General features: G+C 46.8%; 1 protein-coding gene across 1 annotated transcript in view; it reads left to right on the top strand.

The window, feature by feature from the left end:
* Positions 1–601: 601 nt before the first annotated feature.
* CLASP1 (cytoplasmic linker associated protein 1) overlaps positions 602–14,586 on the top strand; it is a 170,684-nt gene continuing 156,699 nt past the window's right edge. Inside the window, exons 1-2 of the mRNA XM_054515484.1 lie at positions 602–707; positions 12,154–12,628. Of these exons, the coding sequence (XP_054371459.1) occupies positions 12,434–12,628 (195 nt within the window). The 5' untranslated portion in view covers positions 602–707; positions 12,154–12,433. The remainder of the gene's footprint in view (positions 708–12,153; positions 12,629–14,586) is intronic.

Below are 14,586 nucleotides of genomic sequence, written 5' to 3'. Positions count from 1 at the left end.
ACAGCTTGTCCAGAGACAGTGCGGAGTTTCCCTCACTCCAGAGGTGCCTTGGCACAATGCCGTGCCCTGTGCCCTGTGCTCTGGGCTGGCCCTGCCGGAGCAGGGAGGTTGGAGCGGGTGTCCCGCTGTGTCCGTCCGGGCTGCCGCACCCGGTGCTTCTGCGGCTCCTCCCAAGGGAAGGCAGCGCGCTCACGGGCCCGCGGCAGCGCTGAGCCCTCACGCTCCGCGCGCAGCCTGCGGGGCTCCTCTCAAAGCGTTCCGGCCTGTCCCCGGTCGGAGCAGCAGCCGGGGGCACGGCAGTGGTTGGAGGCCGGCCAGCGGGGACGGGGCCGTGGCATTCCCGGGAACGCGAGTAGCATTCCCAGGAATACGAGTGGCATTCCCAGGCACACGCGTGTCCGCGCTCCCGGCTCCCGGCGGGCGGGGTCGCCATGGCGACCGGGCGCGCGGTAACGGTCCCGACGCATGCGCACGGCGCGCGCTGACCTCACCGCGGTACCAGCGGCCGCAGGGCGGCGCCGCGCCGGCGCGCGGGGCGGGGCGGGGCGGGCGGCGCGTGCGCGCTGGGTCCCCCATTCTTCCCGTGGTCAGCGGGGCGCGCGCGCGGCCATGGAGCGGAGCGGGCGCCGCCGCCGCCGGCACTGAGGGAGGGAGACGCGAGAGGGAGAAGGGAGCGCGTCCGCCCGGCCCCCGCCCCCGCCCCGCAGGTACCGCCCGCGCCCGCACCGCGGGGGGGCCGCGGGGAGACGCGCGGCCGGGGGGCTTTGTGTGCGGTGCCGCCGCCGGGTGACCGCGGGGAGCGCGGTTCGGGGCGGGGCCGACCCGTCCGCGGTACCGGCCGGGAGCAGCGCGGTGCCGGCTCTCGCAGCGGCGCGGCTCGGGAAGGGCAGGGGAGGGCGGTCCGGTGGGACCGGGGCTGCGGGGGCTGCCGGGGCCTGGCGCAGGGGCCGCCCCTCGGCCCCCCGCCCTGGGGCCGCCGAGCACCGGCCGTGCGGGAGCGGCGGTGCCGGGGCCGCCTCAGAGCCGGGCTCCCACTGGAACGGACGGCTCGGCGAACGGAGAGAGGTGCGGCCGCTCTGCCGGCGGCGCGGGGCTTCGCTAACGCTTGGGGCTGCTGCGCTCCCAGAGCATCGTGTGGGTTGGGTGGGTTCGGCCCTTGTGCTTGGCCCCTTTGTGCACGTGCCGTGCTCCGCTTCGTTCGTTTCTGGCAGCGTTTTTAATGGAAGTTGGGTCAGAGCTGTGAGTTTGTGCGAAGAGCTGGGTTGGTCATTAGACAAATCCTGCAGAAATGCTTCAAGAGAGATACTAAGTCTGAGTAAATAATATGTAATTGTGCACGTTACAGGCCTGTGTGGGCTCTGCTTAAGGTATTTTTAATGTTATATGTCTAAAGATACTGGTGAGGAAGGGAAAGGCTGCCTCCTTCCCAGTACCCTGCATAGCTGCTTGAGAAGGATGTGGGAAACTGAGGTAGGGTAACAACAGGCTCAGGGTTGTCTGGGAAGCGTGAGGTGGAGTAGCACAGAGGCTCCCCAGGTGTGTGGGTTGTTCTGACCAATAGATCTCTCTGCCCCATGTGGACTTAGTTCACAAGTCAGTGTTCAGTAAAGGAGACTAGGGTTCAGTAGAGTAGCGTGTGCCAAGCCAGTGTTATTAGGGCAGGGTTGTGGTCTCTAGCCCAGCACTTGTGCCAGCATCAGAGACAAATGTCTTAGTCCAGTTTGCTGCTGAGCAGTGTAGCCCATTTCTCTGCGTCTTTTGGGCTGTTGCATCTCTGGTCACTGCTCCTCTTGATGCTCCCTGGGCACCTTTGAGGACAAATCATTGTCGCTTGACACCTGGAGACACAGATCCATCATTTAGATCAGTAGTGCTTAGATAGTTCTTGGAAGGTTTTGAAAGTGCAAGTGTTTGCTTCCATGTGGGATTCTGAATTAGATTTAAGAGTTTTGCAGCTGGAGAAGGGATGTGTTTGCGAACTTGCAGTAGGAGTCAGCTTTCTCTTGAGTAAAGGACTGCACCCAAGTGCAGAGTGGAACTGCAGTGCTGTCATATTCAGGGTCTTCTTGTCGTGGCAACACAGCTTGCTGTGGGGAGCAAGCCTTTGTGCTGCATTCCTGGGCTTGGCAAAGTCGAGCCTTTGCTTGTTTTCTCTGTTGAACCCTGTCAGTGGGACTGATGCCTGGAAGTTACCAGAGGGACAGAGCAATGACATGTCACCAGGGGTGATTCTCTCTGTATTTCATAGTCTCATTTGCCTAATTTTTTTTTTAATTGTTGCCAACATAAATAGATTTTTTTCATACTGATGCCTGCAACATTCCTGTGAAGTCCTTAGAATTTGTCAAGCAGCTTCAAAACTTTCTGTTTCAAGAGGAAAAATGCCATGGCATTATAGACTTCAGCCTTGCTTCACTTAGCTGATAACAAGCGGTGTTAAAAGTGATAGAGCAGCAGATTTTGGAAGTGGAAATGTTTCTCTAGTTCATGTGATGTTCCCCAGAAGTACAGCTGAGGAGAGAGTGCCTGTGATTGAATGAGTTGGTCCTCCAGGCATCTTTGAAGTTCTGTAGGGATCTTGAATCTGTGCTACAGCTTAGGTATTAAGAAAACCATATCTCTAAACAGCAAAAGTCAAACTGAAATGAAATTTCCGTTTCTCCCATATTAATCAATCCTTCTCTATCCATCAGGCAGTTTGGGTCAGGGCAGTTGGGTGTTAAGAGGATGAGAGTTGACAGCAAGAATGGCCACTTCTGTAGTGATTTACAATATCACAGAGGAGGATGGGGGCAAGATGTCCTCTACAGACGAGCCCTCAAGAACCTTTGTGTCAGGAGCAGGTCAGAAAATGTTCAGGAGGCTGGACATGAAATGTTCAGAGGGATAAGTAGTCACCTTCCCTGCATGTACCTCACAATTTCAACATACACGTGGATTTCTGTGGGAGTAATGTGGCTTTGAAGCTTGTGGACTGCCATTACAGGTCCCTTCTGGCCTCAGATGACTTTGGATCAGGCTCATGTGTCACAGAGTGTCTCATTATCTCAGGCCTTGCCTAGACTAGGGCTGGAAATCTTGGTGGTGTGCCTGGATGGGGCTTGCTGCTGTTTGTGCCTCCTTGGCTGGCACTTGTAATTGAAGCTTCTCCTGGATTGTGACAGCGCCAGCACACCTTGGAGCAGTGATTGCCAGTGCAGTGGAGAAAATGCTGGCAAGTATAGAAAGGTCTGTCACCCCAGCAAGTAAAATAGACTGTCCATGTCTATTAATTTATTCAGACTGTGACTTGAGCAAATTCTGAGCATGTGAGGAAAGGGGTTTGTTTTCTTCCTTGATGAAGGTTGATGTGACAGCGATGTGCAGCTTTAGCTTTACCTTGCTGTTTGATGGTGTCCTCTTCATGTTGTGCTTTGCTCAGTTGTTCCATTTCCATCACACTGTACAGTGTTGAAGCTTGCATGATGTGTTTCTTTAGAGCTCATTCAGTGGTTTGGATCTTGGCCATTGGACCAACCTGTTACCAGTTCTCAAAGCTGTGTGAAAGCATGATGTGAGCTGTTTGTGAGCTTTGCACAGTGGCACACTGAGGAGCTGAGCACGTACATGTTCTTTGGCATTCTGCACTGGTGTCTGGCTCTGTCATACATGGGAGAGTTCACTTTCTCCTCTCTTGGGGAGCATTAGCACTCTTACACCTGGAAAAAAAGCCACACCCAAAACCCAAATTAACTGCATGGAGTTGTAAATGTTCAAGTTGTAGAAGGGCAGTAAATAGGTTTTATTGAAGAGGTTGCAGGTGCTCCCCAAGAGATTTGATCTCAGTTCATGGTTAGTGTTTGAGTTTATCTGGCTTCCTGTCCTGCCCCTTAATCAAATCTCTGCATGTTTGGCTCTGCAAGGAGGGAGATGTCCATTCTGCATCCAGAAACAAGTATGCCAAGCAGGAGCCACAAAATTAATTATTTGGGAAGCGTCATCATCATTAGTTTATTGAGAGTGGGAAGATTTAAAAATCTTTAATTTATATCCACTGCCAGCAGGATAACAGACTAAACAGCCTAACCAGGCCAGTCCCTGATGCAGTGTTTCAGTATTTCAGGCTTAGTCTGTGGCCCTTTCTCCACATTTTGCGTGTAGCTACTTCAGATTCCAAGATACTTCAGAAAGCCAAATTGAACCAACAGTAATTTGCTGAGGCAGAGATCTGATCAAAATAAAGTCAAATTTTGACAGGTGTTTCAAAGTGCTGCTGAGTAGAAGAGAGGGACTGCAGGTGTGTCTCTGCTTGTTATATGCAGGTGGTTTCGTAGGCCAGAAGTTCCTTAACTGTTACTAGGGCTCAGCCCAATTCATAGTACTGTCAAATAAAACCTCCTTCTGCTCCTCCATGTCCTGTGTTTCCTCCACCCAGTGTTTTATATACCTTTAAGTGTCATGGTGGCTTTCTGCACTCCCCTGCAGTCTGTGCTGAGGGATTTCTTTGGCATCCACTTCAGTGCAGTTGCAAGTGCCAGGCTGAGTGAGATCTGCTTATACCTGAGTGTGGAGGGTAACTCTCCTTCCCCACCTGGAGCTGAACTGATGCTGGGTGCTGCCTTCTACACCCCCCAGCCTGTCAGCAGTTGTAATCCTGCTGCTGCTGAGTTCTCCTCTCTTTGGCCAGGAGTTTCCATGGCAGCCCAGGAGAGCAGGGGTAGGCAAAGACCCCTGTTTTGCCATGCAGAAAACTTGTGCTTAGAATCATGGAAGAGAGATGGATATTAGCTGGGAAGCCTGAAAGGAGACCAAGCAAATAACCTTTTTCTGAAACTGTTGACTTGCAAATTGCTGCTGTTGCACCCCACAGCCAGTGTCCCTTGAGGGCTTGCACCCAAGGTTTGATCTTCTGTATTATTTTCCTTTTCCAGCCTGTCATTTTACTATAAGCACTTGTCTCTCAAGTACTTCCTTCCGAGGTAGTTCTGGCTTGGACTTCCACACAAAAACTGACTTCGGTGTCACTAGCCAGTTATATATCAATAGGAATAGCAACATCCTGGACAATTGGAGTAAGAAATTTATATCAAACCACTGCTCTCTTTGAAATTCAGTTATGTGGATCTTATGTGATGAATTGGTTTTTTCTTTTCCCAAGGTGTTATCTCACCCTCAGTTACCACTGCCACTGGAGACTTACTTTAGAGTGACTCTGGGAAAGGCACTGAATTCCTACCCTGTACCTGCTGTAAAATAGGAAGGTGATTTTATACTACTGTTTTCTTCAAGTGATGTACACAAAGTAGATGCTTTCCATCTTCAGGATTGCATAAATTAGTAATCTTAGCCTGAGAGACTTAATAATTCACAATGCAAAGAGAAATTTCAAGATTCAGATGTTCTGTGAAGCCACTTGTCATGCCAGCAAACTGCAAGTGATGATGGGTCACTGCTCTAATTCTCAGTAGTGTTCTATTTCCAAACCTTGCTAAGCATTTTGCCCACAAGGCTACAGATGAAAGTCTATTCTTCCTTTGTTTTTTCCAGATGATCCGATATTAGTGCTGGATTGTGGAGGAGAGGGTTAGGATGTGACTGGAAAATTTTGTCCTGCTCTCCTAGGTGCTGTAGAAAGGGGGCTGATGACACCTCCATTCTTCTGGGCTGCCAGACAGCCCCCTGGAGGGAACCTTGTGCACCCTTGGCTGGATCACCTTGCAGAGCCAGGCTGGAAGTCGTAGAGCCAGTGCTGGATGGTTTGTGTGCCAGGGTCCCACAGTGTCAGAGCAGCAGGCTCTGAGGTAAGGTTAGATCTCTAGAGTAAGGGACAAGGAAGATATTTTCATACATGTAAACTCAAAACTTGAGAACTATTCACAGAATTAAGTGTCATGATGATAGTCCCCCGTGTCATGATGATAGTCCCCCCAGCACTGGTCCCACAGGCGCCTAGGAAGTTGCTTGCAGTAAATTTCCTTGGAACCATGAACTGAGATGTCTGCAAGAGGGAGTCTATGGAGAGCAGCTCCTGCCATTGTAGGATTTTGAGCTGTGTCTTGGCACTTGAACTGTTAAAAAGGAAGGAGACCTTGAAAGCTCATTCTAGACTTGTCCTTGTCTCAGACAAAGTTAAAACCAAACTAATTTCAGAGAGGGGTTGTATTAGGAAAACAAGATGTTAAAGCTCATCTCATTTTCTACCCCACTCTGGAAGGGTTACTCCCAGTCTGCAAAGTGGTTTCATTAGTGTAGGGTATTGGAGTCACATTGAGGTGATCTGTGGGTTGTCTTGATTTGCTACAGCTTCATTACTGAGGAGATTTTTTTGAAGATTGTTGCATTGCTGAAATTGGTAGCTCTGTGTGAGGTGTTCAGTTACCCAGGCAGCAATGTAAACCCTTAGTGGAGGCATAAGAATTTCTGTTATCTGAAAATTATCTCTCATTTTACCCAGGCTAGGTAATGCAACTTTCACAGCCAGTATCTGGCCTGGAAGGCCACGGTTAACTTAAGCCCTGGAAATCTTTCAGCTGTTTTCATTCTAGAAATCTGCTTCAGTTTTCCTGATGGCAGTGGCGTTGTGCCCTGCTGCAGGCTGGTTACTGTCTGTACTTTTGAAGATGAGCCCCTTAGCAGACTCCAGGTAAGTTTGAAGACCAGCCAGTATTTAGCAGAGTCCTAGCAAGCCTTCAGCCAGACCTGGCTCTTCTAAGGATGGACTGCCTGCAGCAGCAGAGTTTTACACTGCTTTAGTGCAGCTGGTGCTGTGGGAAGACAAAGAAACCCTCCTCTGAAGACCTTCCTGAAAAGAAACTGCATCCATCTAGGCAGTGCTTTCCTTCTCAGCGAGGTTGGACTGAAGTGGTGGCCCTGGCACTGTCTGAGGACAGTTAAAAGTTACTGGATGGGGCGTGGAAGGAGTGCATCAAGTGCCACCAGAGACACTTGGTACAGGGAGATAAGCACGGGGCCTGTCCCACCAGCTAATTAGAAAAGCATGAGTTGTCAGTCTGGAGATCTAAGATGCCATCTTTGGATTAGGGGGAGGCTCAAGTACAGGGCAGCACTAATTACTGATTTAAAACAATCCCAGTGATTGTGTAATATTCCCTGTCACTAAAGAAACATTATTACCTTCTTATGGATACAGGTGAACAATGGGGAGAGCCCATCTGTCAGTTGCTTGGTGGGTGTTTCCTACAAACTCCCTTTGCCTCCAGAAAAATGTTGCTTTCTTCTTCAAGTAGGACACTTGATGTGGTACTTGCCACCTCCTTGTCTCAGAGTTTGAACGAGTAGGAGCACTTTGAGCTGCTTTGTTCACGGCTGCTTGCACACCCGAGGGAAGAGCAGGTTTGATTGCATGCTTGGTGATTGTAATACTCTGTAGAGGCCTGACACCAGTCCCCTCTGGGGAGGGTATAGCTGTACTGGTGGAAGCAAAAATAGAGAAGTGGACAGAGGGCTGAGAACTTCCACCCTGCAGAGCTGCAATTTGACACTGCCTTGCTGATGAGATATCCACTTAGTCTTTGCAGCACATGGTTTCCACATGCTGTTCTAAGTGCTCTGAATTTCTTGCCCAAGAGGGCTTGGCTGGCAAAACAAGTTAGTTATGTGTTCACACTGCCCACCTTGCAGAAGTGGTGAACTGCTGCAGGTTGGATGCCTGGTTGCTTTTACATTTGAAAAAATTGCTTCATTTGGCTAGGGTGGAGATCTCCTGAAGGATCGGAGTTCAGTTGTTGACAGAGGTCTGTTGAAGATACCTTAAACTAATTTTAAACTGAAGTGACTGTGCAATTAGGTCCTGAGACTTGTGAAGAAGGAGACTTGTTGGTACTGTTGTGTTGCTGTGTTATTTCTACAGATGTTGAGCTGCAACTAACCATGTACACAAAAAAAAGGCACCAAAGGAGTGTGGTCATGTTTACAAGTTGGTTACAAATTAGGCTCACTGGCTGGAAGTTGAGAGAGACCTTCAGGAAGATGACTGGTTATTGAGTGGTGCTGGCTCTTGCCTCTAGTGATTGTGAGTGGCAACAAGAGGCTTGTCTCTGCATGCATGTGTCTGGAGCAGTTGTGTTGGAACAGTTGGCTGGGGAAGTTATGGACTGCATTGACTTTTTGGCAAATGAAGATGACAGTGAAACATGACAAAGATGACAACCTGATGTCTAGAGCAGAAGAGAGTGGAACATCATTTTTAAAGTCAAATAGTTATATTGGACGAACTCCCAAGGGTAGGCAGGACACCAAGAGAGTAATAGTGCATTTTTTTGTGCTTCAGGTTCCCTTCCTTGCAAGAGGAAGAAGATTCAAAATTTCATGTGAAGTTATCCTAAGATCAAATCTTACTTGAGAATTGCAAATCATGCACTTTCACTTAGTCTGAGGTCAGTGGTGTCTCCTAAGTGCTGAAAAAAATTCATTGTCTTGGGTACCCAGTTTAATATTGCCACAGCATCTTAGGTAACAAGTATTTCTTTATTACTCTTTGGATTAATTTATTCAATGTGTTGAGCCAGTTGCTTTACTGTGAATTGTATCAGCTTTTGCTGTTATGATGGTAGTATCGAAGCTGAGTAACTTTGGGCTGTTTGATCTTTGTCAGCTTTCCCCTTTAAATTCATCATTTTGAGCTCCAAGGTGGCATTAAACATAAACATTTGTATAGTGGCTTTCTGCTGGATAGCTGTTGATGGAGAATTTGGGTGTTGTGAAGCACATAGTTTTGATGGCTGCTTAGTGAAACAAAGAACCTTTTTTCAATGACAGAATGGGGGTAGCTTTTTCACTTGGATTATTTTGTCTACATGTTGAGCCTAGCTTGTCTCTTTGAGGTCAGACTACAGGGCTTGGGAGGATTGGAGAAAACCCTTGCTCTGAAGCTTATACTGGCAACCCTTCTCAAAACTTGGGGGAGCTCCAAACATAGGACCTGTGCCACTGAGTTATTAATTTTGAGTTCTGCATGACTGTTCTTCTGTGGGAAGAGGTTGTACTCAACATCCCCGTCCAAAGTTGCTTATGTCTTGTAACGTTGGCTACCCAAAAAGTCCAGGAGTGGACCTCTGGGGCTGAGAACTGTGGCTTGGTGGTTTTCAAAACTTATGTGGGGAGCACCTGCCCAGATGATTGCAGACTTGATGGGATGCAGCAGCCATTTGCTTCATTGTCTGGCAGGTTAGTTTTTTTGTCAGTGTGGGTCTTGTTTTTCTCAGGTGGTGTTTTTTCCACTTCCTCCTTTTGGGAAGAGGGGAGTCAACAGACTTCCTAACATGTACAGGATAGCTTTTTTTTTTTTTTAGAAAAGTGCTACTTAAACATCTGTTAGTTGGTAGATGCAAGCCACATTGAGCTTTTCCTCTTGGTTTCCTATTACTGTTTTCCCCAGGGTTCAAAGATATTTCTGGCTCTTCTTCCCCATATGCATTTGATAGTAGTGCCATAATGTATAGTGGATCTTCTTTAGACTGCAGTCCTCAAGGTTGTGACACAAATTTGTTCTTCTGTAGTGCAAGATTTTTGTAGACAAGATTTTTGTCCTATGCCTTCCTTCATGTGTTTAATAAGCAAGGAAAGTGGAGAGAAATTTATTTACGTTCGTTTGCTTTAAAGATTGTTTCTGTGCTTGTAAGTCTCTGTAGGCAGAGACTTATAAACTCTTTAATGAAAACCACATAGAAGGCCGACCTGGAACTTTGAATGCTCATTTCTCATGGCAGAATGACCAGCTAATTGTTACTGGACGTGTTGGGATGTGCCTCTGTGTGATGTTAATAAAAAATGGCTATTTTGTGGCAACTAGCACTCATTCACACCCTTCTGTAATCTGAATTTTCAAGTTTAAGCAAGTTCTAAATTTCCATTTTAAAAGCATTTAGACTTTCTTCACTATGTATCCAGTTTTAACAGAAGAGTCCCCTTTTGAACATGAGTGCAGCTTCTGGAGTCCAGTTCCCTGTTGCTTCTCCAGTAGCTCCATGCTGGAGAGGTGTCCAGTGAAATGCTTCCCTACTATGTGACCATCCATCCCCTGGATATTTAGATGCTGCTGTGTGTAAGACTGTCTCCCTTAAGTGGAGTGTCTGCAGCAAGGAGCAAGACCAGCCTGTGCTAGAGGGCAGGGCAGGGGCCAGTATTCAAAGCTGCAGACAGGGAGACCTGAATAAAAGCCTCTGCTGTGCCTGTACAATTGTGGAAATAGCTCTGGTTTTGTGCCTGTGCTGCCATGGGAGTGAGTGCCATGTCATGAACCACTTTTGGTTGAGGATGGGAAAGCTCAGAGTGCTTCTTTCAGATTTGATGGTGAGTGACCAAGTGAGAAACTGCAGTACAAAAGGCAATGCTTCCTTCTAGTTTGGAACTTTCTTTTAGAAGAAAAAAGGTGTTAAGAGTACTGATTGGAGGGGGTTTTGACTGTCTTAGAATTTAAAATCAAATCCCTCCTGAGGTGACTTGAAACAAAATGGTGGGAATTCTGTGTGTCCTTGAGATGGTTTAGATTGGGGTAGGGGTCACAAGCAGTAATCTGGCACAGCACTAACTCAAAGCTTGAGGTGCTGTGTGTGCAGTAGCAGCCAAGGCTTCCTTGCTGCTCTGGGGATGAGGTTTTGCTGACAAGGAGGGAGCTTAGTGTACAAATATACAATCCCTTCTGGCTGAGGGTAGGATTTGCCTGGCAGTTGGTTTAGGTGAGTCCATTGGTTTACTAAACCAGTTTTGATGCCCATCAGCCAGTAGGGATTTGAACTGCCTGGAATGGAGGGATCTGCACTCTGGTGACTCCTGCACAACCAGTGTGGGAAGCTGGGACATGTGTGGGCAATGCTTTTAGGGTTAGGGAAGCTTAGGCCCCCAGAGCTGAGTCTAGATGCTGTGCTTGGTGATGCTGAGATGTGGCCAGGGAAGATGGGGTGAGGTAATGAACTGAATAGCCTGCTGTGCAAAGGGTGCTTTTCTTTCCAGGCTGGGGTTCTTGTGTTCATCTCATCTGCTGTCAGGCCCATCTTGCCTTATTAAGACCTTATTTGCTCAAACAGAAGGTATTTATTTGCTGCCCCTGTGCTTCCAATTAGCAAACTTGTGCCTCCTTCCAGCTTCCTTCCAGTTGTTTATTGAAGCAGGTGTCCGCTGCACAACCTCTTCCCTTACTCTGAGCTTGACCTGCTTTCCTCATGTTGGTGGAAAAAGTAGGGCAGATTTCTAGCTTTGGGTATTATTAGCCAGGAAACAAAAAGACACCCTGGGTTTTTATCACCCAGCTCCTGAAAGGGCTAACCTGTGATGAGGGAGTGCTTCAGGAAGCACTGTGGTGATGCCAGGAACCCTGGTCTGTGGGAAGGTGGAGGACAGGCCCTTAAGTCTGGTCCCTGGCTGCCTGGAGGGATTAATTTGGCTGCAGATGGAGGGACAAAAAGAATCACTAATGAAGCGGACAAGAGAGTTCCTGGAGTTCAAGAACATAAACAGAGCCCAAACATACAGTAATTTTTTTTTTCATAAGCCAAATGCTTCTGAGGTGATGCTGTGCCTCAGAGTGGCAGCAAAGTTCGGCCTGACCCTTCCTTGTGTGTGGCCTTGGCTGTCAGAACTGCATTTAGAGTGTGCCAGTGAGTGCTGTTTCCTGGACATGTGTAGTTGGGATGTAACAGAATTCAGCCTGGAAACAGCCTTGAGCACCTAGTTTTTGAAAACTGATCATTGTACATTCCTGGAGCCCTGTGTTAGTGCTTTATCTTGCTGACCAGCTGATGACATTGATTGCTGAAGGCCAACAGTCAAAACAGGATCCAGACCTCTTCCTGCTTTCACTTAAAGTAGATAGGTTTTCCTGGCAACCTGCTTAAGGATTTTGTCTCCACCTTTTCGGGTGAATGATGGCAGTTGCATTAATACTAATTATTAATCAGCTGTTACTTTAAGCCACAAATTTACTGTCTGTCACTAAAACTTCCAGGGAACTGATGGATAACTGCTATTGTAAAGAATAAGGTTTTTGTCCTGACCTACCTTGTTTGATTCCTTAAAATAGACCAGTGCTGCTCGTATCTGCCTTCCACAGCTTCACAGCTGTATGTGAATAACCTATTTTGTGACATGCTTTCAATCTTTTTTTTTTCCTCCAGTCTTAATTTAACCTATAATACTGTTCTTTTTCATTTCTTTCAGAATGGACTGCTGAATTGGGATTTATTGCAGACTCAACTGTACAGCGCTGCTCATTGCTTCATCTATTACCAGTTATTTAAATTGGACTTTTAATATCCTGCCAGCTGCTGTCCACACACACATGGTGCATTGTTGCCATTCTCAGAATTGCATCTTTGAAACCCAGGCCCTCAGTAACCTTCACAGAAGAAAGAGGCGACCTCCTGCGTACATTTGTAGAGGGAGTTTTTGGCCCTGCTGCCCTCTGGCTTTCTGGCTGCTGCTGTATTTCTGAGACACTATGGAGCCCAGTATGGAGTACTGCTTAGCGCAGGTGCTGCAGAAGGATGTTGGAAAAAGACTTCAGGTTGGCCAGGAATTGATAGATTATTTCTCAGATAAACAGAAGTCAGCTGATCTTGAACATGATCAGACTATGCTGGATAAAATGGTTGATGGACTGGCCACTTCTTGGGTAAATTCCAGCAATTATAAGGTAAGACTTTGTCATGTGGAATGTGATTACTGTCAGGAGTGTCGATGTCAAATGCTACTTGATCTAAATGAAAGCTGTATAGTAGACATTCTATGATACTGTTCTGTAAGGTGGTAATTATACTGAATCAGTGATTGTTGTTCCATATCTTGGTAGTTGATAGCTGCTATGATATCGAGGACTCAAGGCAGTAGGAATTCAGTGAATGGTGTTTTAAGCACAAGTGGATTTACATTTGGTGTTCATAGTTTGTGATATCCTGGTTTCCTTGTGTACTTTGTTTGCTGATGCCATGCTTTGGTCATCCCAATAGTTTAGCAGTGTTCATGATTTCCTGCCATACTAAAAGGTTTATCAAACTGAAAAAAGCATATATGAACTGCATTTGTTTTCACTGTTATTAAATCTTGCTAGACTTTTGCTGTTTTCTGTGGGCAACATAGTAGATGAATTGTACTTAGCTCAAGAAAGATAATGTGTGTATGTGCCTTCTGTTGGATTTGATAATGTTGAGATGAGTTGGTAGGACATGGAACTCCACTGCCTTGTTATCCCTGCCATGAGACTTCATTTCCCTTCAGATTTAATGAGCAAGTCTTACCACAGCCAGGTGCTGTGGGAGTGGGGAGGGATTCTCAGCTGTGACTTGGAAAACTCTTGTCCTGGTCTGTTCATGAGGCCCTCTGAAAAGTCTAATGAAGTACTGAAGCTAATGTGTGGGATGTAATAATGTTCCTTTTTGATAAGTGGTGGGGAATCTCAGAGTGAAAGTTCCTACAGAGCTGTGCCTAAAGATGGGGGTTGTACTGGAGTTCACACCTGTAGAAGTGAAGGAGAGTTGTAAGTGCTCTGGAGCTCAGCATACTCAATTTAAATTATTTTTAATAGAAGTTTTGACTGGGAGGTGGTTGTGACATTGCAGAGTGTTCTGCACAACTGCATTTCTTTCTTTTCATTTTTGTCAACAAGCAGCTGTTGTAGAAGCTGTTTGGCATGTATGGGAAAAAAACCTCATGTACTAAAAACACTATCACCAAACCACCAAAGCTAATATGGTCTCAATAGAGAATCTATTCTGGTGGAACACACAAAGAAATATTTAGCTTGCTGTTGTGAACAAGCAGTGTACATATAATTTTCTGAGAGTATTATATATTCTTACTGCCCCTTTCTTGCTAACTGGTTTTCTCCTATAAACTTCCATGATTCTCAGTGGAACAGTAACCCAAGCACAGTAAAATTGAAATTATTACAGAGTGTTGCATGGATTTCATGAAGTGATGTAGATCATGGAGCTGTGCAGTGCTTTGCAATCCCAGTATTGCACTTAGTTTGCAGAATTTCTATTCAGATAATTTGCTCTCTTCTCAATCTTTTGTCTGTTGAACTACATGCTTATAATGATCTCTGTGGTATTCATTTTCCAGTAACAAACTGATGGCACTTCTGTACTGTAGTGACTCTGTTCCAGAACTCATGCTGCTGAGCTGGCTGTTCATTAATGTGTGTGTTCTATAGATAGCATTTGCTGTGATTAATAAGTTCTAGTAAGCATAACAGAGACATGTCTCAGATGTCTGGAGGGTGTTTTCTCAGTGAATGAGTACAGTAGGAGATGTGAAGCCTTTGAGTGGGGCAAGCTGGCTATGTGAAGGTCAGTGGTGTGGTGAAGTCTGCCTCAGGATCCAGCCAAGGCTTAGTGCCCCTCTTCTGCCAGTCTCCTCCTTCTGTTTTAATGCCTGCATCTGCATTATTGTTGCCTTTTTCCCTGACTGCTTGTGGGGTAGGGGTTCAGAAGCTCAGCTTTGTCTGGTGTGAGAGCGCAGGGGAGCTGGTGCCATCTGATCCAGTTCATGGATTAGTGTGTCAACTTTAGGAGTGAAAGGCTAAGCATCACAGCCATCTGGAGAGCTGAACTGCAATGGTGTGCTCACAGTGGAAGAAGCTGAGTATTTGTA

This window comes from Molothrus ater, chromosome 7 (assembly GCF_012460135.2).
Source record: "Molothrus ater isolate BHLD 08-10-18 breed brown headed cowbird chromosome 7, BPBGC_Mater_1.1, whole genome shotgun sequence".
NCBI classification, from domain to species: domain Eukaryota; kingdom Metazoa; phylum Chordata; class Aves; order Passeriformes; family Icteridae; genus Molothrus; species Molothrus ater.
This window is presented reverse-complemented; position numbering and strand designations above follow the sequence as displayed.